This window comes from Aotus nancymaae, unplaced genomic scaffold (assembly GCF_030222135.1).
Source record: "Aotus nancymaae isolate 86718 unplaced genomic scaffold, 86718_ANA_hifiasm-v0.15.2.pri h1tg000008l, whole genome shotgun sequence".
Classification (NCBI taxonomy): domain Eukaryota; kingdom Metazoa; phylum Chordata; class Mammalia; order Primates; family Aotidae; genus Aotus; species Aotus nancymaae.
Genome location: NW_026988419.1, coordinates 55,973,799 through 55,998,233, shown reverse-complemented (window position 1 = coordinate 55,998,233; position 24,435 = coordinate 55,973,799). Strand labels below are relative to the sequence as shown.

At 52.3% G+C, this 24,435-nt stretch overlaps 3 protein-coding genes across 4 annotated transcripts; 1 reads left to right on the top strand and 2 right to left on the bottom strand.

Moving 5' to 3' along the window:
* Positions 1-1,658: 1,658 nt before the first annotated feature.
* HOXD12 (homeobox D12) lies at positions 1,659-4,377 on the bottom strand. Its single transcript, XM_012471907.2, has 2 exons — positions 3,729-4,377; positions 1,659-3,582 (listed from the first exon to the last, which is right to left on the bottom strand). Exons 1-2 carry the CDS (start codon positions 4,300-4,302, stop codon positions 3,344-3,346), a joined length of 813 nt encoding a protein of 270 aa, XP_012327330.1. The 5' UTR covers positions 4,303-4,377; the 3' UTR covers positions 1,659-3,343.
* Positions 4,378-8,142: 3,765 nt separating this feature from the next.
* On the bottom strand, positions 8,143-11,407 carry HOXD13 (homeobox D13). Of its 2 annotated transcripts, XR_001110517.2 has the most exons (3): positions 10,454-11,237; positions 8,765-9,635; positions 8,143-8,676 (listed from the first exon to the last, which is right to left on the bottom strand). XR_001110517.2 is itself a non-coding variant. In XM_012471906.2 (2 exons), the coding sequence occupies exons 1-2, from the start codon at positions 11,235-11,237 to the stop codon at positions 9,385-9,387; spliced, it is 1,035 nt and encodes a 344-aa protein (XP_012327329.1). In that variant the 5' UTR covers positions 11,238-11,407; the 3' UTR covers positions 8,143-9,384. The 2 variants fall into 2 exon arrangements, 1 of the variants encoding a protein (XP_012327329.1); XM_012471906.2 differs by having other exon boundaries at positions 8,143-9,635; positions 10,454-11,407.
* Positions 11,408-19,923: 8,516 nt separating this feature from the next.
* Positions 19,924-23,580, top strand: EVX2 (even-skipped homeobox 2). The gene is made up of 3 exons (XM_012471909.2): positions 19,924-20,356; positions 21,257-21,528; positions 22,861-23,580. The coding sequence occupies exons 1-3, from the start codon at positions 19,924-19,926 to the stop codon at positions 23,578-23,580; spliced, it is 1,425 nt and encodes a 474-aa protein (XP_012327332.2).
* Positions 23,581-24,435: the final 855 nt, after the last annotated feature.

Below are 24,435 nucleotides of genomic sequence, written 5' to 3'. Positions count from 1 at the left end.
TGTCTTAGGACAGTGGGGCAGGCGCCTTGCCTTCCCCCACTATCACTGAGGGGGGAATGCAGTTGGGAGAGGCGGGTGAAGGGGCATTCCCCCTCCCACACACACATGAATATTTACAACGATTCCGGATTTCTCTTCCACCCGCGGGCATCCCGGAAGCCTCCCCGGCCCACCTCCCTTAGGGAGAACTCCCAGGCCTTAAAAGTGTCCCCCCTCCCCCGCCACCCTCTGAGTTCGCAACTGATTGAATGCCAGACGAAGCTGTTTTTTCTGCTTTTAAAATCGTTTTCTTAGCCAAGAGGCCCGCTTGGACTGCAGCATTTCAGAGGACGCATTTGTCTTTCTGCAGGGAATGTTGAGCACTCAGATTTTAGCGTCCTTTCTCTTCAGCATTTGTTTCTTACGAATTTCCTAGTGGTTCCAGATCTCTGCCGGAACCAGTGCTGTGGAAGGAGACACCAGAGTCTTTGTATTTGTGTGAACTAGCAAAAGGGATAGATTTGGAAAAAACTGCTGAACCAAGAGATACGCTTTTATACTTAGAATAATTTAATTTTCTTTGAGGAGTGATCTCCGTGAATGTCCACTCCCCCCTACTCATCCCAGGCTAAAGGGAAAGAACACGATGATTTAATGATGTATTTTGGAAAGAAACAGCCTCTGTGTTGTCTGTCTTAAGGCCTGAGTCTGAGTACGTCTCCTTTCCTCCTCCTTTCCCCAGCCTTCCGAGGGCTCAGGGAGGCTTCCGCCTTTGTTCAGTTGTTTTCGAGGAGGCAAACCTCTGAATGCAGACTCAGACTTGGAGATCCTGCTCTGGGTACTATCGCCTCTATGTGCCCAGCCAGGTGGGGAAACCTTTTGAGCCATAGGGCTTTGGCAGCTCTTGCTTCTTTCTCTCCCATTGAATATATATACATATATTGTATATATAAATGTGTGTGCAAACAAAGAACAATTAAAAATTTAATTATACACCAAATTCGCTTCTGGGAAAGGGAGTTGGAATGTTGAATATTCAGTGTTAGTGATTTAGTGATTTTGTTAATTCTCCCTCTAGCTAAAAGCTAGTTTCCACCTCTATCAGCTAGGAGCTGGGGTTTGCAAGAAGATGAGTAGCAAGCAGGACTTGGCTTTCCCCGACTGAGCTAGAGGTTCATATGGGCTAGGGAGTCTTGAGGACCCATTTCCCAAGGAAGTCTGCTGGGCTCCTGGTAAACCTGCTGGAATCAAGGATTTAGCAAGATCATAGCTGGTTCCAGAGAAGCCAGAGCAAAACTTGGTGGAGACAGACTTTTTTTTTTTTTTAAATCCGAGGAACCTCAAACCTTTACAGTCCACCAATAACAGTAAACGTTAAAGTTTGAGAATTTAGGCTAAGTGCAGAAGTCCCAGCCTGCAACAAGCTGAGAGTCCCCTTAATGTGTGAGACACACTCAGATCCGCCATGGTTCTTCCTTTTTGGATATTCCAAACATATTTGGTTGGTAGGCTTTTACACACCATTTCCTGACCGCCTTGGAAGCCATTTTCTCATTTAACGAACAGTCAACACCAGCAGTGAAACAACAACCAGAAAAGAAAAATGAATTTGGTGGCTTGAAAAACATTAGAGGGGAATCCAAAACATTTTGAAAAATTGACATCAGCCCCTTGACAGCTTGGCTCGGACCTCAATATTTATTTTCACTCAAAACATTTATATATATTGTGTCTGATATATACAAGCTATTGTTTTCAACAAAATCAAAGCAAAACATACATGATAACTATTAGATAGCCTAGAAAATGAAATTAGTCTAAACATCAACTGAAGTCAGCCGAGCTAAGCCTCCAGGCTCTCTGTGAGGTGCCCACGCCAGGTTTAGGGCCAGGTCCTCCGCTGAAAAGAAATCACTGACTTTGGAAAGGAATCCTGAATCCTTGGGCTGTTGTACATCATGCCAGGAGTTGTGGAGGAGGGTGCTGCATGTATGAAGGAGAGAGAGAAGAGGCGAGGATAGTAGAATAAGCTAGCAGAGGGAGGCTTGGGTTCACTGAGATTAAGGCTGGACACTCCAGCACACCCAGAACAACTCCACCTCCATGAGGCAAGCCTGGCAGGGCCCAGGGCCTCAAAGTCTCCACTGGGACAAGCCAGACATGCCTCAGAAGGGGCACAGTAGCTGGGCCACTGGTAGATTTGGCGGATGGTGGAGACGGTGAGAGGAACTTCTGGTCCTCTTTGCTCTGTCAAGAGCAGCTAGCAGGAGCTGAGAATCTAAGAGATCTCCTTCCCCACCCCATGATCCTTGAGAAGAATCTTTTGCCTGTCCTTGTGGGGGTCCATTAAGGTTATTCAAGAAAGTCAGATGTGTCAGCACCTTTACTCACCTCACCTGGAAAGCCATATTTACAGCTGGAGTGTAGCACCCTCCTCCTCTTGATCACTCCCTTCTCCTCCCCTGGATATCTTTCCCTCCTCCCTGTGCCACAGCTTCAAAGCAGACTAGCAGCTCCTTTCACCAGAGCTAGGCTCTGGGGATCCAGTTACAGGGTTCATGAGCCTGGCCTAGGCTTGTATGAGGAGGTGGGAGTAGGGTAATGTTTGCCAGTCATGTCTGGAGATTGCACTTTGTCTGGAGCCCCAGTCTTTTTCATCCCATCTCAGAGAAGGAAGACTCCACCCTATTCCACCCAGCTGGAGGGGCCAGCCTAGCTTGCATTCACATTTTGAGATAGCTCCAAGTTTGCCCCACTACACAGCCCCTCCCCTTCTCTCTTTTTTCCTCCCAAAGTCTGAAGGTCTAGTGTGGCTTTTGTCCTCTCAAATCAGCCAGGGCAGACAGGAGGGTATTGGTTGTATGGTGCCTTTTCCTTTTTCCAGAGTGAAGATCTTGGCCTTGCCACAAAGGGCTTCTGCTGCAGAGACCTAATTGTACCCACAGTCCTTTCCATTCCCTCAGGAGGCCTTCCCTCTGAGCCCTAACTGGGCGACTGCTAAATGCTGAAGGGGCTGGAGAGAGGGTGAAAGAGAACGAATTGAATGGAAACAGAAAAATCCATGTACCAGGGAGCAAGAATGAGCCGTGGGTGCAAATGCCCCAGCCTGGAGCAGGGAGAGGTGGCCTCAGACCCCACACGTGGAAGCCTTAAGGCCAGGGTTGCTTTGGAACTTCCTCACTTTCTCCCAGGCTTCTCAGGGACGGAGGAAAGCAAGGCGGCCCAGCTGGCCTGGTCTCTAAATCTCTTCGTGGCTTCGGGACCGGCGGAGAAGGAACCGGAGGAAAAGCCTTAGCGCCAGTTCCTCCTCCCCACACCAGGCCTCTGTCCAAAAGGGCAGGCCCAGCCCTGGCCACGCGCGCGGCTAGTAGAGCGCCAGCGCCTGCTCCCGCAGCACCACGCGCTTCTTCTTCATACGCCGGTTCTGAAACCAGATTTTGACCTGCTGATCGCTGAGGTTCAGCCTGTTGGACAATTCCTTGCGCTTCTGACGGTTGATGAATTCGTTGACGAGGAATTCGTTCTCCAACTCCGCAATCTGCTGTTTCGTGTAGGGTTTCCGCTTCTTGCGGGCCCTCCCTGGGGCCGCCCCCCATGGCAGGCCTGCAACACAGCCCCGACCCACGTCAGCCCAGCCCGTTCTCTATAGATTGCCCGCCCCCAGGCGGTTCACCTCCCCTTACACTCTCCCTTGAACCCCACCTCCCATCCCGGCCCAAACCGGCCCGGGGAGCTTGGGCACCGTTTACCGTCGGGCAGTGAAGGTCGCAGGCAAGAGGCAACGCCCGCCGCCTGCACTGTCATGTTCAAGTTGAGCGGGCCCTTGGTGTCGTCCTTGAAGCCGGGAGCGCAGGGAGCCCCGTGGAGCAGGGTCGCGGAGCCCGGCGCGGCACGACCCACACCCGGGTAGTCATACTTGGCCGCTTTGAGAGCAGCCACTGCAGGGGCCAGGCTAGAATCGGGGGCGAAGGACGGCCGGCTACGGCCGCGCTCCTCTGGCCCAGCGGCCTCTTCGGGTGCATAGAATTTGGCCTGCTCTTCGGGTCCGTCCTTGGCTGTTGGGGGCTGCAGGCCGAGAGGCCCCGAGCCGGCCAAGTAGGGTTGCGAAAAGCCGCCGAAGGCAGTGGAGCCGGCAGGCTGCGCGGGGGCGCAGGAGGCGGGCGTGGCGGCCCAGGGCAGCGCGCCGCGTGGGTAGGAGATAGGGGGAAGTGCGGCCAACTGGCCGCCATTCGGCCGTAGGTTGGAGAAGTAGAAAGAGTCTGGCGACTGCAGATTGAGAAACGAGCCCACGTAGCCCGCTCTGTAGAGACTGCGCTCACACATCTCCAACAAAGGGCTTCGGCTGCGCTCGCAACAGTATTTAGTTACAACCGGGAATAAGAGGACAGGCTCAGACGATTGGAGGAAACTTTGCCTGCAGGTTCTTCAAAGCCGGTCATTTCAGCACCGCCTACATCCCCCCGACTCGTTTTCCCCCCCTTCAGAGTATTATGATAACACCCGCAATGTTCTATGGCGAAGGACGAGGCTGCCAGCAGAGCCAAATCATGTTGAGTGAAGACTAAGCCTTTGAGGGTTTCCAGGCCCGGCTTCAGGAGCTGGGGGCATCGGGCAAGAGGGTGCCTTTGCCCAAGTGTCCCTTGGGACTCTTCTTGGTGGTGATTGGCTTTGCGATCCGTTTTCCGCAGGCTTTCTGGGCCCAACTTGCTTCTACCGGATTTAAGTTGCAGCGGAGGCATTTTCCATTAACCAGCGCCTCTCCACTTGTCCGGAGAGGGCGCGGTCCGGCGGCACCATGAGCTCTGTCCCTGGGATTGACAATGTCACTCCTGCCCCAATCACTCCCATAGAAAGGCTTTCTCCAGAGACCTCTGCCTGGGGAATCTGGCAGCAAAGACCCATTCGCTGCTTGAGCTCTCTGTCCCAGGCCGCAGACACGAAAAAGGCATCACAAACTCTGCCCAAGTTTGGCATCTAGGAAGGAGGCCACACTATTCCTGGTTTGTTCCCATGGCTAAGAACTCTGATCCTAGGGGCAGTTGCCATCCAGGTCCATGGAGAATGTCCGCCAGGGAACCCAGCAGCTCGATCCACCAATCGTGGCCAAAGGCTACATTCCTTTATCGTCTGGAGTCCTCTCCGGTACTACACACTGCAAACCAGAACTCCGAGGTGTCCCCATCCACCCAGTGGAGGGCAGAGCAGGACGAACTCTCGCGACTGGGTGTGGAAAGGCATAAGAGCCAGAGACACCTGGCCTGGGAACAGCGGCGTTCTGAGGCAGCTGGTTAGCAGAGTTCCTCGCCTCAGCGCCCCCAGGGGTGTCGGGGCTAGAGAGCTCAAGGGTCTGACAAACAGGGAAGTGGGAAGGGCAGCAATTCCTAGCGGGGAGCGCTGTGCTCAGACCTCGCGGCAGGCCCTCTTGCCTAGTCCGGCCAGCGGACTAGGGATTCTCCCCTCCTGTGTCCGATCCCAAGACCCTTGGAGACCCGGTGACCGGAGCCAGTCTCAGCCTGAAGCAGGCCCCTCGGTCCCCAAGCCAAGCTGGAATTGGTTAGACCGCCGACTCCCGCACTGAGACCACACAGGCGCCGCCGGAGGGCAAGGCTGACCACCGCGCTGCGACTTTATTGTGTGAGTTATGGCGACCAATTGGGTGGCTCTGGGGAACGCAATCGGCCTCTTCCTCCTGCAGCGGTGGGGGGGGCGAGGTGGGGGTGACGACTTGGGGGTGGGGACGTCTGCGGCTCCTCTGGCTCTGCCAGCGTTTCCTTAGGAGCTCAGGCACTCGCTCGCGTCCTCTCTTGGGAGGTGGAGGCAAGCACGAGCTGCAACCCCAGTTCCTAGATACTTAAGGGAACACAAGCCTCAGATCCCTAAGAGCTCTTATTTTGGGGAACCCATTCTATCTTCGAGGAGCTGCAGCTTCGTTACTCCCGAAAGCTCCAGCTTCAGGGGTCCCTGCAGTCTCTGCTCCTCACGTTTCAGTGCATGACGAGTCCTCGTTATTTCCAAGCCGAGGGGTGTCTCCTTCGCAGCTTTAGGCAGCCCTACAGCAGCTGTTTGCGCCTCAGGACTAGAGGCATAATAGAACTAAGTGAGAAACAGGAAAGACAAGAACAACTCCTTTCCCTACATTGCTCCCTGCCCAGCCGTTCCACTTCATCCCCCGGGTTTATGACTTTCGAGGTCTGGCAGACAAAGTCTTATGCGAGCTGGGGACTCGGAGCAAGGGAGGGTAGGGGTGGAAAGTAGCGGCAGTAGGTGGCTTGGCTGGTGATTGAGAGAATGGAAAAGGATTTGGCTGAGGAGCCAACAGCGAGCTCTGCCAATGCCGCCCAACGCCCAGGAGATGGCGAGCGCGCTCCATGCCTCTCGAGGCGCAGCCGCACGGTCAAGATCAACAGTGAAGGGCGGTGCGGCCGCCCTGGGGTCGCCAGCCCGCGCCGTCACGGCCCGCTTTCAGATGCAGCCGAGCGCCCCCGAAAGTCAGAGATCTTGGCGGCAAGGCTGCCCCTGACAGCCGAGCCGAAGGGACCAGGAGGTTGCCAGAGGCGAGGAAGCATTGCAGTCGCCCCTTTGTCTGGCCGTGGGTCCCGGCTCCAATGCTTCCTTAGCCGCTAGAATCACGCATAGACACAGGGGCCTCGGTCCCCCACCCGCGGCGCTAAAAACCTGCCGAGTTTCTAAGGCGCTTTCCCTGCGGCCTGTCTCCAGCAGAAGTAAAGGCCTCTCTCCAAGCCCCCTTAGCCTTCCGGGCTCCCCTAGGGCCTCACTCCCAGTGCCTCCGCCACTTATCAGTTCCTCTCCTTTCTCCGCAATTTGGAATGCAAAGGAAACTCATATAAATAACAAAGCCTTCTTCTGTTATTGATTTAGCCCTCAATCCAGATTCCGCCGGAGAGCATTGGAGCACAGTTTTAATCTTCAGCAAATCTCCCATTTCTCTTGGGGGGAGGAGCGGGAGAACTGACGTGAAAACTAGAATAGAAGGAAAACCTCGAGGCAATTTCCCCTACTCAAGATGGGAAACCCCGAGAAATAGAACTGGGAAATGGAGTGAAGCCCTGGAGTGTGGGACTCAAAAAAAAAAAAAAAAAAAAAAAAAAAATTCTGCTGAAAACACATCTTTTGAGAAAAACCACAAAAATGTTAACTACACTTCCCGAAGTGTAAGGTTGGAGACGGCTTGGCCCCATGTACATGGCTTATTTCTTCTGCAGAGATTGAATCGCGATCAAATCTCCCTCTCTCTCTCTGTCCCTCTCCCTCAAAAACAAAGTTAGCAGTCCACTTTCGCCAGTAAGATATGAAAGAAATCGAGCTGGGACAGAGAAAACGAAAGTAGGTCCCAGCCTTAGGTCTCTGCATTTTCCCTCACAAAATCGTGAGGGAACCCTCCCAGCAGGAGAGTTTACATACTAAGTGAAGTTTTAAATATCAGTATGTAACTGACTTACATACGAAAACGTTAGTAACCACTGAGATGATTGTGTGGCGAGTTAACCTTTAAGAGTCATCCAGTTCCTCAGCGGCCATTTCCCTGAGTGGCAAAAAGGCCTCAAACAGAAAGTTCTAGTGTCTAAAAATTGCGTCTGGAAGTTTGGGTTTTATAATTGTGTTTTCAGTTGTCAATTGCTCTGTGCAGACCGCCTGGAGAAGGCGATATAGGATAAGCCTGAAATGTTTCTTTTTTGATTGCCAAATATGGATATGTCTTTCTAATTTCAAAACCTTCTTAGTCCAGGTATTTATAATGGTCTTTCTAGGTTGAAAATTTTCAAGGAAGTGAGTTTTCCTAAGCAAAGGCACACAAATATATATCGATTAAAAAAATAAGTAGGACTATATAAATAAACTGCTAATAGTAAAAGTAAAATTTTATTGGAGAATTTTTTTTGAGCTGGTCTAGTAGAAAATATCATTTTAAACACTGCAAATTATATTCGCATTTAAAAACATCATTACTTATGTTAAAGTCACCAGCAAACAGGAGGGAGGGGGGCAAAAGTGGAGAGCATGAAGGTTCCAGAAACCAGAATTAGTGTTGAGTTTCCCTCATCTATAGAGAGCATAATTGTGTTCAAGATATCAAGATTTTATAATAAATAAAAATAGTTTCAAGAGGAAACACAAACTTGAAAAAAATGAAACAAATGTATAAGGACTCAGAAAAACAAGAGAGTTCTGTTTATTGGCATCTCCCTAGGAGTAAAAAGTGATTTTTAAATGCCTGAAGCACTGCCCACGTATCCCAGTTCACAGACATTGCATCTACAAAAATAATCTCTCAATTGTATAAATATGCAGCACTTTAATTATTTATCATTACTTTCAGAAACATCACTGCTTTTCTTCTTGTACCTTGGAGTTCTACATTTTTCATGTTTGTTGGATGCTTTATAACTCCATGAGAGGCCCAACCAATGCATTTGATCAGACAGTCAAGTTCTTCATTGGGTTCTGGATGTAAGTTTCCACCCATGATCACACTGATTCAGCCTCTTTTTGAGGATTGAGGAGATGGCCACAATCCCAGACCCATTGATCCAAGGCCAAGAAAAGGAGGTGCATGTATGCCATTCACGGTTCACTCTACTGATTGCAGCCATTTAAATATCTGCATCGAGAGCTCAAAAAATGAAGGCATCCACGAGGACACAAGAGCTTCAAATTAAAGATTACCAGAACACAAACCTACAGAATGATAAAAATATACGATTAAAACAGCAAGTGAAATTCCCAAAGTTGGAAAGTTTGTCTTAATTTCAATATTGATACAAACCCTATTTAATAAGGTGGCCACTTTTAAATCCATCACAGTACCTTCAGCCTCCTGTTTTTACACTTTCCGGGTGACCCCAGAACACTGCCTGCCTAGAGCTGTTTCCACTTGCTTCAGGGCAACTGCTGAGAGCTAACGATTCAATTACCTAATTACAGGATATGAATGACTGCAAACCGTTCTGCCCTAATGGATTATGAAGATAATCAGTGCTAGGAACAAGCAAGTAAAGTGATTTTTAAAAATAAAACACTTAAATCAGAATGGCACTTCTCAAATTCATTTGGGGGAGATTATTCAAAAAATAGTTCAAGTCCCTTTATACTGGCCTGGAGGGAGAAACAGAACATTAAAAAAAAAAAAAAAAAATATATATATATATATATATATATAACCTAGGCAAGAACAAAACCAATCATAAGTAAAAATCAGAACTACAAAGTCAGGTTGGGCAGCAGAAGATTTTAGAGCCAGATAAGGTGAAGAGAGAAAAACAATTCACAAAATTTGCCACCATTGGCAGGGGGTGGGGGAAATTAAATACATATTCAAGTCTTTCCAAAGGCCTTTTGGAGATAACCGAAGGGCATCTAAACTGTCTATGGCCAACCTGGACCACATCAGGAGACAGTATCTTTGAGCTTGGAAACAATTTTCTTGTCCTTCACTCTTCGGTTCTGAAACCAAATGGTCACTTGTCTCTCAGATAGGTTCGTAGCAGCCGAGATACGCCGCCGCTTGTCCTTGTTAATGAACTTGTTAATGGCATACTCATTCTCCAGTTCTTTGAGTTGTAGTTTGGTGTAAGGCACTCTCTTCTTCCTCCCCCTTCGGTAGACGCACATGTCCGGTTGATTTAGAGCCACATCTCCTGGTACAAACAAAAGCACAAGAAAAATTCGAATGGGATATTTGGAGCACCTAGCTGAGGAGTGTGTGTGTGTGTGTGTGTGTGTGTGTGTGTGTGTGTGTGTGTTTGCAGGGCATGCAGGAAATAAAAAAAAAAAACCACGCTGTTAGTCTTTATTATTTACATAGACATAATACTTACCTGTTATTAAAGAAAGATTATTTGCATTTAACAACAAAGTTTAATTTGATTGATTACCACAGTTTCTCAGACCGGCATCTTAACAAGATTACATTTTTATGGTGTGGTTATTGGGCACGTTCATGAGGACAGTTTCTGCAAATGTCGGTTGCATAAAAACATACATACGTAGACACATACAAATGTGTCTCATTTTGTATGAGACACATTTTGCTCAAATTTTGATTTCCCGTGTTCCTGTTTTTGGAGCTCGTGGGCTTGATCTAACAGCATTCAGTGGTCACCTTGGGGTAGTGAAGTCTTTGAAAGTGGGGGCCCAACTCTGTGAGGCTTCTTAAAGGCCTCTTTAGGAGAATAAGGGAGAGGCCTGAGCAAAGGGCATGCCGAGACCCTCAACTTTAGGAGAAAAACGCGTTTGCGCTGCGCAGAGAAAGGAAAGGGCAGTGACGGAGGCAGTTGAAATCATAGGAGGAATTTACAGATTTCACACGAACTGGACAAACTTCCACGGGATTAACCCTGGTCAAGTGTGGAGCACAGGCACCCACTCTTAAGTAGGGGCGCACACTCCTAGTCTTGTCTTTTCTCCTTCTCTCTCCCACTCCCTCATGTCGGTCCCTTTTCTCCATCGCCCCTACCTGGAAAGGAAGATTTCCAGAAGTGGGAACCCTGTGGCTGGTCCTTGGCGCAGTACACCTGGCTGTTCCACCCGTTAGCCAGCGTCCAGGACTGGTACCCCTCCATGGAGATGTAGGCCTCGTGCCGAGGCTCCCCGGAGCCGAAAGTGGACACCATGTCGATATAGCCGGGCACGTGCTGGTAGGGGCTCGTATAGCCTTGATAGAAGGATACCTCCTTGGCTCGCGCTGGCACCTCGTTGGCCGGTACGCTGCTGCTCGCCAGGCCGGACACGTCCATGTACTTCTCTACGGGGAATCCTCCCAGTGAGGCGTGCGGCGATGACTTGAGCGCATTCTGCTGTAAGCCCACGCCATGCGACATTCGGCAGCTGTAGTAGCCGTTGCCGAAGTGGTAGCCGTAGCCCAGCGCTGGAGCGCTCGGGGGCGCTGCAGCAGCCGCAGCGGGCGTGGGTGCTGGGCACTCTTTGGCTGGAGGAGCCTCCGGACGCGCTGCGACTACTGCAGAAGATGACGACGACGAGGAGGAGCCCGTGCGCTCAGAGGTCCCGGGGTACGCAAAGCCAGAGGCTGCTGCTGCCGCTGCCGCAGCCGCAGCAGCCGCCGCCGCCGCCCGTCCCGAATGTGTACCGGCGAACACAGGCGCGGAGAGAAAGCCGCGGCACTGGCCTGACGCCGCCGCCGCTGCCACCGAGGAGGAGGAGGAGGAAGAGGCTGGGGCGCCCCCGGCGCCCCCGCCGTCCGTCCGCAACCCGTCCATGTCCCAGCTCCCGGCGCGGCTCATGGCCCGGCCTGGCCCGGCCCGGGCCCTGGCCCCGGCCCCGTGCAGGACACCATGGCGCGGCGCGCCTCCTCCCTCCTCTCCTTTCTCTCTGGTTCGCTCGCTCCCGCCCTCTTCCTCTAGCCGTCTCTCCCTCTGTGAGCCTCCCGCCTCCCGCCGGCCCGCCCTCCAACAGGTTAGCTCATCGAGAGACGTTTATAAAAAGGAAGTTCAGGTTGGGAGGGGGCCTGGGCCGGTCGGGGGGCCGCCTCCCGCCCTGAGGGCGCCCGCCGGGGGCGTGCCATTGGTTGCGCAGAGCCACGTGGGGGTAGGGGGCGCGGGGGACCCTGGCTCCCGGCCCAGGCAGGGCTGGACCCACCCACCCTGGCCCCCACCCCTCTTCTGCCCCTTGCAGGGTCCACCTCCCATTCCCGCCCTCCCCCCGCCTCCGCCTACCCAGGCGTTTGCGTTGCAGCCACCCCCACGAGTTGATTGCGTGAGGGCCCATCCCGGACCCTCTCTGCAACCGAGGCGGGCGCCGAGGCCTGCGCCTTGTCTCGGCAACTGCTGTTTTTGCCACCTCGCCTCGGCTCCCAGAGCTGCACAGCAAAATGAAGATGAAGGACAGAGATGATCAGAATGATGTGAAAACAGGCCCATTTTTGATCCTGTTGCTTAATCCCTCAGTTAGTCGACCTCTAGACCCCAAATCTGAGTGAGCTAATTTGCCCTACCTTGCGCACTGGTATCGGGCAAAGGCATTTCACAAAGGTATGAGCCATTGGAGCAGACCCTTCCTATACACACAGGCTGTCCGGCCGGAAAATGCCCACGAGGCGCCCTTGGGGCTGGCGGCAGAGACTTAAACAGATGAAAGGCAGGCGTCCGCGCGGTGAGCCTGACAATCTGTCCCAGAGAGAAAAGTCCATGGATGCCTACTTAACGCCATTCGCCTCTACTCTCGGGCCAGCCGGGAGTCGCTTCCGACCTGGACTCCTCAGCTCTCCCGGGTTCTTCCTCAGTCGGCAGAAAGACCCGGTAAAGGGCGCCGGGGAGAAAGTCACTCAGCCGCCCGCAGTGAAACTTCTGTGTCTCTCTAGCAGCCTACCGGCCTCGCATTTTGCAGTCACCACCCACTCCCGCCCGTTCCTCACACCAGATTAATTGAAAACTTCACTTTCCCAGGGACCTTTGTTTCGCTTCCTTTTCCAAGCTGCCAACTGCAGAGAACTGAGAGGGGCAAATTAGGAGGGCGCTTTTTCCAAGCAAATTCTGAGCTTGTGATAGGAGCAGCCCAGAGAAACGGTCTGACTTCAAGGGGTTAGGTGGGTTCAAGGCAGTGCTGGTGGGGCTAGGGCCAGCTCTGGAACTATGCTCCCAGGGTGTTAGGGATTACAGCCCTATCCCTCATCATCCCTTTCTGCTGTTCCTCAGCCTCAGAGATCCAGCCCACCATCCCTCAATCTCAGCAATTAATGGGGCACTAATGAGAGTCCTGCAGTGACTTTGGGGCTCTACCTTGGGAACAATATTAGATCCAATTAGCTCAGGGTGCTGAGGTGGATATGGGATCCTTCACAGCCCATTTGGCTCTGTGGCATACACTCCCCAAGCCAGTCCATCTCCAAGAAAATCACTCCCCTAAGCCTGTGATTGGTAAGAGCTTGTCACCCAGCACCACTGTTCCCCGACCAAAGACGCCCTGAGTAGGATGAGGAAGAGAGCCAGGGAGGCCCTCCTTGGCCTGGCCTGGCATTTCAGGGTGGGCTGCTGGTGTTAGGAGTGTTGACACGCAAAACGCAGTAACCATAAAAGGCTCAAATAAAGGGGAAAGTTATGAGAGGGGTGTTGGAAAGGAAAAGCAAGAGACTTTGTTTCACATTTTTGAAGTTCTAGACATGTTCATGATCAAATTTGAGATGGGAGGGGCCTGAATTTTACAGGAAATTATAAGGAATAGAAGTTTGCTGATGAGAACAATTTTCTCACTATTTAGGAAAAGAAGGCTAAAGTCAGCAATGAAAGCTCGTCAGGCATTTTTAAAAGGCCAACCGTGGCCAGACGACGGGGTTGCTAACTTTTAAAAAGAGTTTGGCTGAGTCTTTACCAAACAATTATGATATCAAACCACCAACCATGGGCTACTCTGAAATGCTTTTATTTTCCCTATGTCTCCTTTTCTCTTCCTCAGAGAGTTAAAACATGGAGATAGTTTTAATTTTTTTATGACTCCAAAAAGCAAATTGGTTGAAATATTTCTAAGATATAACTAGAACCAACAAACTATTAGTCTCTTAAAATTAAATATCTGTGGTTTTGTGCCTTGGACTTCTGCTTCATTTTCTCACTAAGTATATTTTGATGATCAATTATGTGTTTAACCACAAAGAAAGTAAAATGAAAATGAAAAGAATGTGACAAGATTTGTTGATTTCAAGCAGTCCATCACTTTTGGCTGAATTTTCCATTCAGCAAATTAAGTTGTGCAGGACTGGGAGAAAAATCTGAATTACTACTCAGGTTGAAAGGGATTTCTCAATGGTGGCACTGCTTCCAAAAATCCCTGTGGGACCTTCTCACAGCAGGACAAAAGGTTTCTCTGTTCATCCTAATGGATGTTCAGAAGCCAGGAATATTTTGAATTAGGATCTTTGCCTCTGGATATTCTGCTGCCGAACCTGCTTCCAGAGTAGCCTTTGGGGTCCCAGCTTTGTGGGAGGGCTTTGCCCTTAGAATAGGGAGTCTGACTGTCCATTTGGGCCCCCAAGCCCAGCACCTCAAGGCAAAAGTTGAATCCTAAGTCTTTGGTTGAGTACCAGGCAAAGTCAAGACTGTTTTGTTTATGAACAAATAAGACACATAGTTTACAAGCTGGGGATGCCAGGTAGGGGAGAAATTTTGATGCTGAATTTGCAGAAACATTTCATTCTGGTTTAAACTTAGCAGGAATCAGTTTCTTTAGCTGGCCAGGAGCACAGACTAAGCCTTGTGTTTGTGTGTGGGTGTGTGATGCAGGGGTCTTAACAACAGAAACAGGCTTTGTTAAGTGAAAATCCTTGGGGAACACACAGGTCTCCAAACATTCATGTCTTCAGTGAAACCAGTTTTGCCACTCTTCCTGATTTTGGTGAAAAATTCAGGATGGCCCTTTGGTACCCAAAGTCTCACTTTACTATCCCATCACTTGCTTCTCTTCCTTCTTTTCCTCTAGAGGCACCCTTTTTAAGCATCAGTGCTGTTCTGGAAGTCACATTCTGTCTTTTCATCCTAGTAGATTATCTTTCAAAATTTCCTCCTGTCCTGGGTTGGAGGAATGGGCAGATATAGGCTGTGATTTAGATTTATTGAAGTTGCTCTGCTTGCCAAGGCAGCAATGAGCTCAATTAACCACATAATCGGTGGCCATTAAGGCCAGGATCACAGGATTCTATCAGAGTAGGGTCCTGCGGACTCCTTTGAAAGCATTTGTCTTGATGGCCATGATCAGGAAGTGCAGGACACCCTCCTAATTAACTTGTAAGAAGCCAAATATTCCATGTAGAAATAGAGTCTTAATTCCAAAGTAAACTCTTGATGTGTAGCAGAACTGGCTGGACATCGTTCTTAACCAAATCTGTGTTCCACCAACTTTGGAGCCAATTTTCCCTCTCCAGGGAACACCCCAGTTTTACTCAGGCTGGCGAAATCAAAAGAAACAACAACAACAAACCAAACCTGGGGTGAAAAAAGGGGACTCCAGCAACAACCAGACAGTGGAATCTGCATTTGAGCACTTTCCACCTTTGAGACATACTCCATTTGGGTTTCACAGCACGATTAGGCTTTATCAAATGAAAAGCGTTTGCAGCAACAACAACCCCAAACCCCCTCCAAACCAGAAACATTATTTGGTGAAACCAGGTTTGCCTCATGCAGGACGGCGGGCCCTTGTTTGGGATGGAGAGGACTTCTCTAGCCTTGGAGAGAATTAAACACAGTGAGGATCTCTTCCATTGAAAAGCACTAATCTCACTGTGAAAGGGAGCAGGAGGGTGTGGCAAGAGCCGGAGGCCCTGAGTAACTTGTAGCCTTTTTTGAAAAATAAAAGCTGGGTCCCTAATTTGCTGTAGTTTTATCCTACATCTCAAGGTGAGGGGTTGTCCTTGGAATACACTTCACTAGCAAAACTATTTTTAAGTCCAGCAAATTCTCACTCTGTCGGCCGCTTGAGATAAAAGAAAATGTCTGTCTACCTACCTATCTCCATTCCGCAGAGTCCATAGTCTCTATGGGGAATCCACATTGTCCCCATTGGCCGGGCAAAGGGATGAAGGTGAGGAAAGTTCCCAAGCATGAAGGGGGAGCCTAGAGGGAGGCAGAGGGGCAGTGTTCGGCTCCGCTTCCCAGCCCGGCAGCGCGCAGTTCCCCACGTTTGGCACTAGATGTCCCTGCAAGTTTTCCCGTGGCGTCTGAGGGCCCTGGAGCTAGGGTCTGCGAAGCCCCAGAACTCAGGAAGAAAGTACTCCCCAACGCCCGCACCACGACCGTCCTCCGTGGGGCGCGGGATTGCGACTGGAGAGGGAGGAGGAAAGACCGAAGCAACCGGAGAGACTCGGATGGGACAGATAGCTAGAGGCTGGCCTGCCGAGGGATGGCAGCATAAAGTTGCCACTACGAGGTGAGGACTGGAATCGCCAAATCCGCTCTTCCCTTATGCAGCGAAACCTGCAGCCGTGGAAACCTCACTTTGCCTAAAGACAGGGAGCCCGAGGCTCAAAGCCCAGGCTTTCGCGGTCCTATCGTCCCACCGCACCCTGCAGCCCCAGCTCTTGGGCGAGCACGCATCCCACGGCAGGCCCGCAGGTTGTTGGCCCCAGCGTCCCGCAGCCCCCAGCGTGAGCGGAGAGCCAGGCCACGGCAGCGGCAGCCGCGGGGCTTAGCTGCAGCTCCGGCTTTACCGGCGCCCCTCCCCTCAGGCAGCCTGGACAGATTTTTATTGCCCGCAGCCATAGGCCAAAAGTGTTTACCACTTCACCTCAGAGGACCCGCTGCTGCTCAAGAAACAAATATTTAGTCTGGAAGCCTAACCAAAAAATTAGGCCTCTTTTAAGTCGTTACTCCTCTAGAACAAAAAGTGCTTTTCAGTCCATGCGAAAAAGTCCTTCCTGCCCCATCTTAAAAATTTCTGCCAAAGCATGCGGGCGTGGGTTGGATACTTGTCTTCTTTTATCTAGTGGGTCCTGTACCTTGGTAGTGGGTAAGAGACCTTGATGCTCCCAGAGGCTGCATCTAACCACCCGGAACATTAGACAGGCCTGTTCCCAGCCTCGGCCTTCACATTCTGGGACCTGTGCAAGTTTTAGTATTTCATCAAAACACGTAAACAGAACTGCGTTCTTCTTGCTACTCTCTATATAGGTTCAATGGTTTTTGAGGTAGGCCTGTATTTACATAAGACATATGCAAAATGAGAGTATTAACCTAAAAAATGCTGCTTGAGGATTTAAACAACTCTTGTGACTTTATAATCAGAGATAAGTTAAAATCACGAGCAAGTCCCTGAACCCCTCTGGCTCATAATCCCTGGAAAAGGGATAATAGTTTAAATTTCATGGAGTTGCTGTGACCCTTAGCCAAGATAACATGTAAAAAGCACTTGGAATTGCATAGTAAGAGCTTAATATAAGTTAACCAATATTACTACTAGTGGATGTGGAATCTCTGAATAAATTAAGGGACATTAAATATTGGAATGGAATGCTCACTGTACCCCATGAAACATTATTATCTGCTACACCCAGGTTAGTGGAAACATTATAGTGTTTTTTACTGTGAATAGTTTCGCTGACGTGGTCTCTGACATGCTTTTTGAAATAAACGTGCTAGAAATGCAATATCAGTGTTATTTAAAAGATGCAAAAATAGTTTTCAAAGCCACTAATGAATGAAGGTGTTGCTGAGAAATAGTGTTTTCCCTTTCAACAGACTGAGGTCCGGTTTGGCGCAGCCTTTGGGACCAGAGGCGTCGGGTCCCAGAGGAAGGGAGGATGTGGGAGACCCTTGGGCTGGATGATAGAGGAAGGGGTCATCAGTTCTCACCTTAACCCCTAGTGACTGCTTTCTCGACTTGAAAACCAGCTTACAGCAGCCAAAACCGCGAGGAAAACAGATGGGGGCGCCAAACGACAGCAATAAAGGCATCCACGAATTTCCGCCCAAGCAGCGCCATGGCTCACCCACACCCCCCGCCAGGGTCTTGCACCCCAGCCCCCCGCCACGACCGAAGCCTGGACAAAGGTGTCCCATTCAGTCCCTGGAGCAAGCGAGGACTGGGTTGGGGGACACTTTCCAGGTCATGGGGGAAGCGACTGCAAGGAATAAATAGTAGAGCTGGGCATTCGGGCTGTGGAGCAGGGAGGAAGCATGTGGGGGCGTTGACAGGGCTGGGCTCCCGCCGCGCTAATGAGAACTCAGGTAGCTCGTTGCTGGGTGTTCAATGGGGTAGTGGCGGAGGGGACGCTGGGTCAAGTCCCAGTCCCAGTGCCGGAGGCCCACTCTGTGTTCCCTGCTGCCTTCCCCGTGCCCGCTCCCCACCAGGCACCACCCGCCTATTGAGCTTTCCATTTATTACCTTAAAGAGGTGGAATTGATTTTCTAAGCAAAGCTTGCGTTGTTGAAATAAGTTGGCGCCGAGGGGAACAGAAGATAAACTTTTGGCATCGACTATATGTGTGTATATGTGTATATAAATATACTTCACACCTCGCCTCCCCTTACATTCCTGACGCGCCCCCAACGGATCTAAGGTTAAAAAGAAAGAGCCAAGAGCCACGGGCAAATAGATCTCGGGTTTGCCCCTTCCACACCCCAATGTTTTGGGTGTGTCGGGAGAGAGGAGAGGAGGGGGCCCTGGTTGGGGTCTGGGTTGACGCTAAAGGCGGGGATGCAGGACCCGCGCCCAGCGTCCAGATTGTCAGGGTCTCTCAGCCTCTTCAGAAGCTCACGGGCGGATCTGCGCGTCCCGTCCCTGTCCTCTCTCGCCTCCACCAGAGTCCGCGAATTTCTCCTTCGCTGGGCCACAGGCCCGCGAGTGGGCACAGTGCTTGGAGGGTCAGGGAAGGGTGGGGCTCAACCGCGGGAGATGAGGAGCGGCCTTGAGTGAAGATTGATCTTCGTTAAAATGGTTGCCACCGGCGTCATTATGACTATCAAAGTTATCGCCAAGAGGCTCAGCTGCCAAGCTCAGGCTGCAGGGAGCTGCAGTAAGGCTGTTCGGCAACTCTCCGCGCCCGGACTCAGCGCTGGGAATACCTGTGGCCACAGGTAAGGGCTGGGGTTGATGAGGGGAGGAAAGAGAGAAGGAAGCAAAGCAAAGGGGAAGGGAGGGCAACGGGGAGGTAAGGGAAGAAGGCTGTCTCCTCTTTCCTCTTTTGACCTCCAAATCCAGCGCCTTTGCCGCAAATAATTCTATTTGAGGAGGGAGGGGCAAATCTGGCAACGTGAAAGTGAATTCGGAGCGCCTGTATGGCGCTGTAAATCTCCACTGTGTTTAAAGTTAGCTGTCGAATTCTGCTATCAAATCGTCTAGCCTAGTTCGTTTCCCCTCGGGAAAATGAGTAGGCTAGAAGGCTTCCTATCAGCAGGATGATAAAAGTAAAACACCGGGACTTCGAGTTCAGAGCTCACTCTGCAAACGATGTTAGAAAATCAGAGAGGAACTAATGATTTCCGTTTGGAGGCGCGGGCCCAATGCACCTCCGCGGCCACGTAGCAAGAAAGCGCTTTCAGAACTCTAGGATATATTTCTCTCTCTCTCTCTCTCTCTCTCTCTCTCTCTCTCTCTCTCTCTCTCTCTCTCTCGGGATGGGAGGAGAGCATTCAGGCTGAGATGAAGAAATAGGGAGGAAGAGAACTCCTGCGTCCTATTTGTTAAATAAAATACATATTTGGTTCTGAAATCCGAAAGATAAGTAATCCAGACAGGAAAGGCGCAAGGTCTTCTCCTTACGCAACTCTTCCTGCATCCTCCCCCTTGTCCCCCCCCACTTACGCCCCCAGCTTGTAAATGTTAGAAAAAAAAAAAAAAAAAACCATTCCTGAGGATCTACTCTGGAAAGTCAAAGCATTATCTATTATTTAATACCTATCTGTGTCCGAGGAAAAATGAGGAAGGCGCTGCATGATTAGGACCTAAGGGGCAACCCAGCAAACTGAGAGCGTAATGATGCCCCTAAATGAAGGGGGAAATGTGCCGCCGCGCGCTCTATTAATCAGACTGTCAATTTCACCCCCGAGGCCAAACCCCCGGGCGAGCAGAGCTGGCTCGGAGCGGGCAAAGGACCGGAGCCTTCCTCCTCACTTGTCTCTTCTCGCCTCCTACCTGGATCTATTTGTCTGCTCTGAAGCTGCCTTCATTACCCACTGACAGGAGCGTGTATTTATTTGCTTATAAACCTGTTACAATAAATGATTATTCGAACAGCGTCATTCGTACCTTAATGACGAGCGGGCGCTACTTTTTGATGAATGACATCTCGGGCTCGGAAGGATGTATGGGTCATTTTGACCAGTCATTCCCTCGCTCTGGCATCCCACATTTTTTCCGCCTCTCTCCGAAAGAGATAATAATATTTAGAGGCGTTCGCTGGGGCTGAATGAGAATTAGCCCTAGGCGCAGCCCATCATTAGGACGGGACAGCAGGGCCACTGTGACATTTTTAAGAAAGCTGAGATGATGGAAAGAATAAGAAAAGAGATGATTCTGATGGAGAGAGGGCTGCACAGCCCTACGGCCGGCAAGAGATTCTCCAATTTGTCCGACTCGGCTGGCAATGCTGTGCTCGAGGCCCTGGAAAATTCGCAGCACCCGGCTCGCCTCAGCCCGCGCCTGCCGTCTGCCCCCCTGCACGGCGCTCTGGGAGACCTCCCCGCCAAGGGCAAATTCGAAATAGACACTTTGTTCAACCTGCAGCACCCGGGCAGCGAAACTACCGTCTCCTCCGAAATCGCCGCCGCCGCCGCCGCCGAGAGCCGCAAGAAGCAGGGTCATTATTCAGAGGCGGCCGCCGAGGCCGAAATGAGCAGCGACGTGGAGGTGGGCTGCTCCGCGCTGCGCTCCCCCGGCGGCCTCGGCGCCTCTCAGCTCAAGGAAAACAATGGCAAAGGTAACCGCGCCGCCGCACCGCGCTCTCCAGTCCCAACCTCTTTGCTCCTCCGCGGCCCCCGCCGGCCGTTCACCGGGCCTTTGCCCCTCTCAGACCCTCCAAAAGAAGCTACTTCGAGCTAGCACGGGCGGGGGCGGGACGTGTGCCTGGGACCCTGCCTTCTGGTCCTGCTTCTTAAGCTTTCCAACCAGGCGCAGGCCTGCGGAGGCTGGAACACCAGGCCCACCGCCCTCGCTCCTGAGTCCGAGAAAACGTTTCTGCGCTCGTGTCTAAGAGTCCGAACGAGTCGGTAGACCCCTAGTCAGCAGCCAAGTTGCTTTTGAGAAAGGTACCCTGGGCAACTGCTCTGAGCTCCGCTGACCCTGAACCTTCAGGGCCAGATGGAGGGGGCATTCTTCAGGGTAAATCCGAGGAAGCCTTGCCAGGCGTCTCTGCTTAGGTCAGCGGGAGAAAGAGTTGAAAAGTAGATTTCACCCCCTAATGGCTCGGGTTTGAGCTGCTGCTGTCTCGAAAATCTTAAAATATTTGAAACCCCGAAGACTCAAGTAAAGGTTAGAAAGCGTACAGAAAGCCGCCCTGCGTTCTCCAGACCATGGCAAACCCAGAGCTTCCCAAACTGCGCCCAGAGGTAGGCATTTTCCCTAAGCCACTTTTCCTCCTTGGTTGAAAATTTCTAATTATTAAAAAGAAACCTTCTAATTCCGTTTCTATTATTTGCTTATGAAAGGCTCCCCAAACTTTATTGATTCCATTAACGGCAGCAATTTGTAAGCATGACAGACCCCATCAATTCCGACAGCGACTCTCCTTCCTGACGGGGCTTCCCGATCCGCGCGCAGCACCAGCGCAGGGCTGTCGGCCCTACAGCGACTCATGCGCTGTTGGCCGTTTGTTTGCCAGGGTACACAGAGAGCAGTTCGGCTGCTGGCACCACGACGTCGGCGTCGGGCTCAGGCCTCGGCAGCCTGCATGGAGGCAGCGGCGGCAGCGGCGGGGGCGCGGCGCTGGGTGGCTCCGGCTCCGGCGCGGATCAAGTGCGGCGCTACCGTACGGCGTTCACCCGCGAGCAGATCGCGCGCCTGGAAAAGGAGTTCTACCGGGAGAACTATGTGTCACGGCCCCGCCGGTGCGAGCTGGCCGCGGCGCTCAACCTGCCCGAAACCACCATCAAGGTATCGATTCCAGTGCGTGCCTGCCCTGGCCTCCCCCGGGGCATCTGGGTTGATTTGTTTCTTTTTCCCCTTTCCCCTTTCAGGGTGGCTAGATTTAGCTGAGGGTCTGGAAATCCGCTAGAGGTAGTCACCAAAGGAATTGCTTATTTATTTCTTGGCTACCGAATACGAACGGTTGTCCGGCCTGACGAATCTAAGAAGGCCCCTGAATGGTGGCTCCAATGCAGAAAACGCTCGCCTCTGCTCCACTGTGCCCAACGCCTGCCCAGATGCCCCCAGCCCATGCCCATGGCCCCACTTTTTCCTAGGCGGCAAACCCAGCTGGTCTTTGTTCCTCAAGGAGGAACCAGAGGCGAAACTTTTCATTTGCTCTTGATCTTGGAGATTTATTTTCCGCATAAATCGTTACATGGAGAAAAGGATACTATATTTTTTAAATCGATTGGTTTGAGACAGTAGTTTCCTAAACATTTTCCTCTTGGGCAATGGGAAAAGGGCAACCTCCTGGGGGAAAAAGCACAACGAAATTGTCTTTATTTATATATATAACTTTAGGTGATTAATTTTACTATACGTCTGGCAGAGATAGTCGGGAGGTTAGGCGATTTGGTGAGCCCTTCATGGAGCATTCCACATTGCAGAAAAAGAAAAAACTCCACGGCATAGGGGGGGAGTGTGGAAGTCTCCCTCTGGTTTTATCGGGCTTTCTTTAATTTAGAGTTGTGACGAATGATGTCTTTATTAGAGAGTGTGGGGAGGAGTGGAAACGTCCCCTTCCCCGTTTATGGAGACATTGGTCTAGCCACTCATTTAAGGCAAACGATTCCAACAAAATCATCCTTTCGATATCAAAATCGGACCCGTGCCCCTAGAGGCAGGTCCTTGCGGTTCGGAGGGCTCAAGACTTCGCGCGGCGACCTCTCAGAAAAACTGAGCTGCAGCCTCTCTTCAAAGGCTGCCCAGAATCCCCGTGCAAATCCTGGGATTGAGAGACGGTTGCTCGGTGAGGCCGGCACTGGTGGGTGGCGGGAGGGGAAAGGTTGGGTTGGGACAAGAAAGCACAGCAAGAAGTAAGGGAGCAAAAGCCGGATGAGCCCCAGCAGCCCGGCGCGGGGGAGAAGACTCTCTTCATTGAGGACGGTGTGCCCACCGCGGTCCACACACTGCCGTCCACACTTTCCCAGCTGGGAGAGCAGAGTGGACTCGGGGTTGGGGTGGTCGAAGAGAAGTAGGCCAAGCCATTCCGAGGCCCGGGAGGGGCAGAGGTCCCGGGATAGGGGCCGTGTACATGGGGCGCTCCCTAACTCGGCTGCGGCGCGTCTCTCCCCGCAGGTGTGGTTCCAGAACCGGCGCATGAAGGACAAGCGGCAGCGCCTGGCCATGTCCTGGCCGCACCCAGCCGACCCCAGCTTCTACACCTACATGATGACGCACGCGGCCGCCACCGGAAGCCTGCCCTACCCCTTCCACTCGCACGTGCCGCTGCACTACTACCCGCACGTGGGCGTCACGGCGGCGGCGGCTGCGGCTGCAGCCTCCGGCGCAGCAGCCGCGGCTTCGTCGCCCTTCGCTACTTCCATCCGGCCGCTGGACACCTTCCGAGCCCTCTCGCACCCCTACTCTCGGCCAGAGCTGCTGTGTAGCTTCCGCCACCCTAGTCTCTACCAGGCTCCCGCGGCAGCCGCCGGGCTCAATAGCGCGGCCTCCGCTGCAGCGGCCGCGGCAGCTGCAGCGGCTGCAGCCTCCTCGGCGGCAGCGGCCGGAGCGCCCCCCAGCGGCGGCTCCGCACCCTGCTCGTGCCTCAGTTGCCACAGCAGTCAGTCGGCGGCAGCAGCTGCAGCAGCAGCTGCCGCAGCCCTGGGCTCCCGGGGTGGCAGTGGTGGCGGTGGTGGTGGTGGAGGCGGCGCAGGTGCCGGGGGAGGCTCGGACTTCGGCTGCAGCGCGGCGGCGCCGCGTTCCGAGAGCGGCTTCCTACCCTACTCGGCCGCTGTGCTTAGTAAGACGGCTGTGAGCCCGCCGGACCAGAGGGACGAGGCTCCGCTCACCAGATAACTACGTCGCCACCGCCAGGGGGCCGCGCCCGCCGCTCTGAGTGTGCCCAGGAGTCCCCTGTGCGTCCCCTGCGCCCTCCGTGCGCTGCCCGCTGCTACCGCTGCCGCCAGGGGGCGTCCCAGGGCCCGGGAGGCCGAAGGGAACCTTCCCCGAATTGGAGGGGAAGGAGCCGGCGCAAAAGGCTGGTGGGGGTCCCCCTAATTATTTCTATTTTTGTATTTGCCACCCAGCCGTCTACCCTTCTCTCTGTTTTCTGGCTCCCAGGCCGCACTTTCCACCTCTGTCCTGAGCGCTTGACTCCCCAAAGACAATCCCCCTTGTCCCCTAAGATAGTCCTGGCTGTGCGCTCTCAGGCCCGGGTTGCTCGGCTGCACCGCGTGGCCCGAAGCAAAGGAGAACCACAACAAAGAGAGGGGGGGATGCTGTGCGCTGGTGTTTGGAGGCGGGGTAGGAGTCGTCCCGGAGGTTTCTCGCTGCTGCTCTTTTTATTCCATATTTCCTTTATTTTCTTTAAACGAGGGTGGGGGAGGTGGCAAATGTTCTTTCAACCTGAGCTCGTTAGGGACCCTGCCCGAAGAGAGCGGGAGAATGGAGGTCTGAGAAGGCCGGGAGGGCAGATGGAGAGGGTGGGCAGTGGCGGATGTGTTTGTGAGATTGTTTATTGCGTTCAGGAGCAAGGCGGGTAGGGCTGTGGCCGCCTTCCCTGGGAAGGACAAAGCTGAAGTGGGAAGGGGTGGCCGTCGTGCTTCCTTCTCGGTCCTACACCGTTCCCTCTTTTGGTCTTTGGTTTCAGTGCTGATGGAATGGAAGCATCTTGCATATTTTATGCAAAAAATGATGGCAAAAGAGGTTGCC

What these genes read in the sequence shown, in the direction of transcription:
- HOXD12 (XM_012471907.2), bottom strand. Translation starts at nt 4,302, where the DNA reads ATGTGTGAGCGCAGTCTCTACAGAGCGGGCTACGTGGGCTCGTTTCTC. An exon ending in GCGACCTTCACTGCCCGACG is followed by an intron (nt 3,583 to 3,728) that starts GTAAACGGTGCC and finishes GCTGTGTTGCAG; the next exon opens with GCCTGCCATGGGGGGCGGCC.
- HOXD13 (XM_012471906.2), bottom strand. Translation starts at nt 11,237, where the DNA reads ATGAGCCGCGCCGGGAGCTGGGACATGGACGGGTTGCGGACGGACGGC. An exon ending in CTGGAAATCTTCCTTTCCAG is followed by an intron (nt 9,636 to 10,453) that starts GTAGGGGCGATG and finishes TGTTTGTACCAG; the next exon opens with GAGATGTGGCTCTAAATCAA.
- EVX2 (XM_012471909.2), top strand. Translation starts at nt 19,924, where the DNA reads ATGATGGAAAGAATAAGAAAAGAGATGATTCTGATGGAGAGAGGGCTG. An exon ending in CAAGGAAAACAATGGCAAAG is followed by an intron (nt 20,357 to 21,256) that starts GTAACCGCGCCG and finishes TTTGTTTGCCAG; the next exon opens with GGTACACAGAGAGCAGTTCG. An exon ending in TGCCCGAAACCACCATCAAG is followed by an intron (nt 21,529 to 22,860) that starts GTATCGATTCCA and finishes CTCTCCCCGCAG; the next exon opens with GTGTGGTTCCAGAACCGGCG.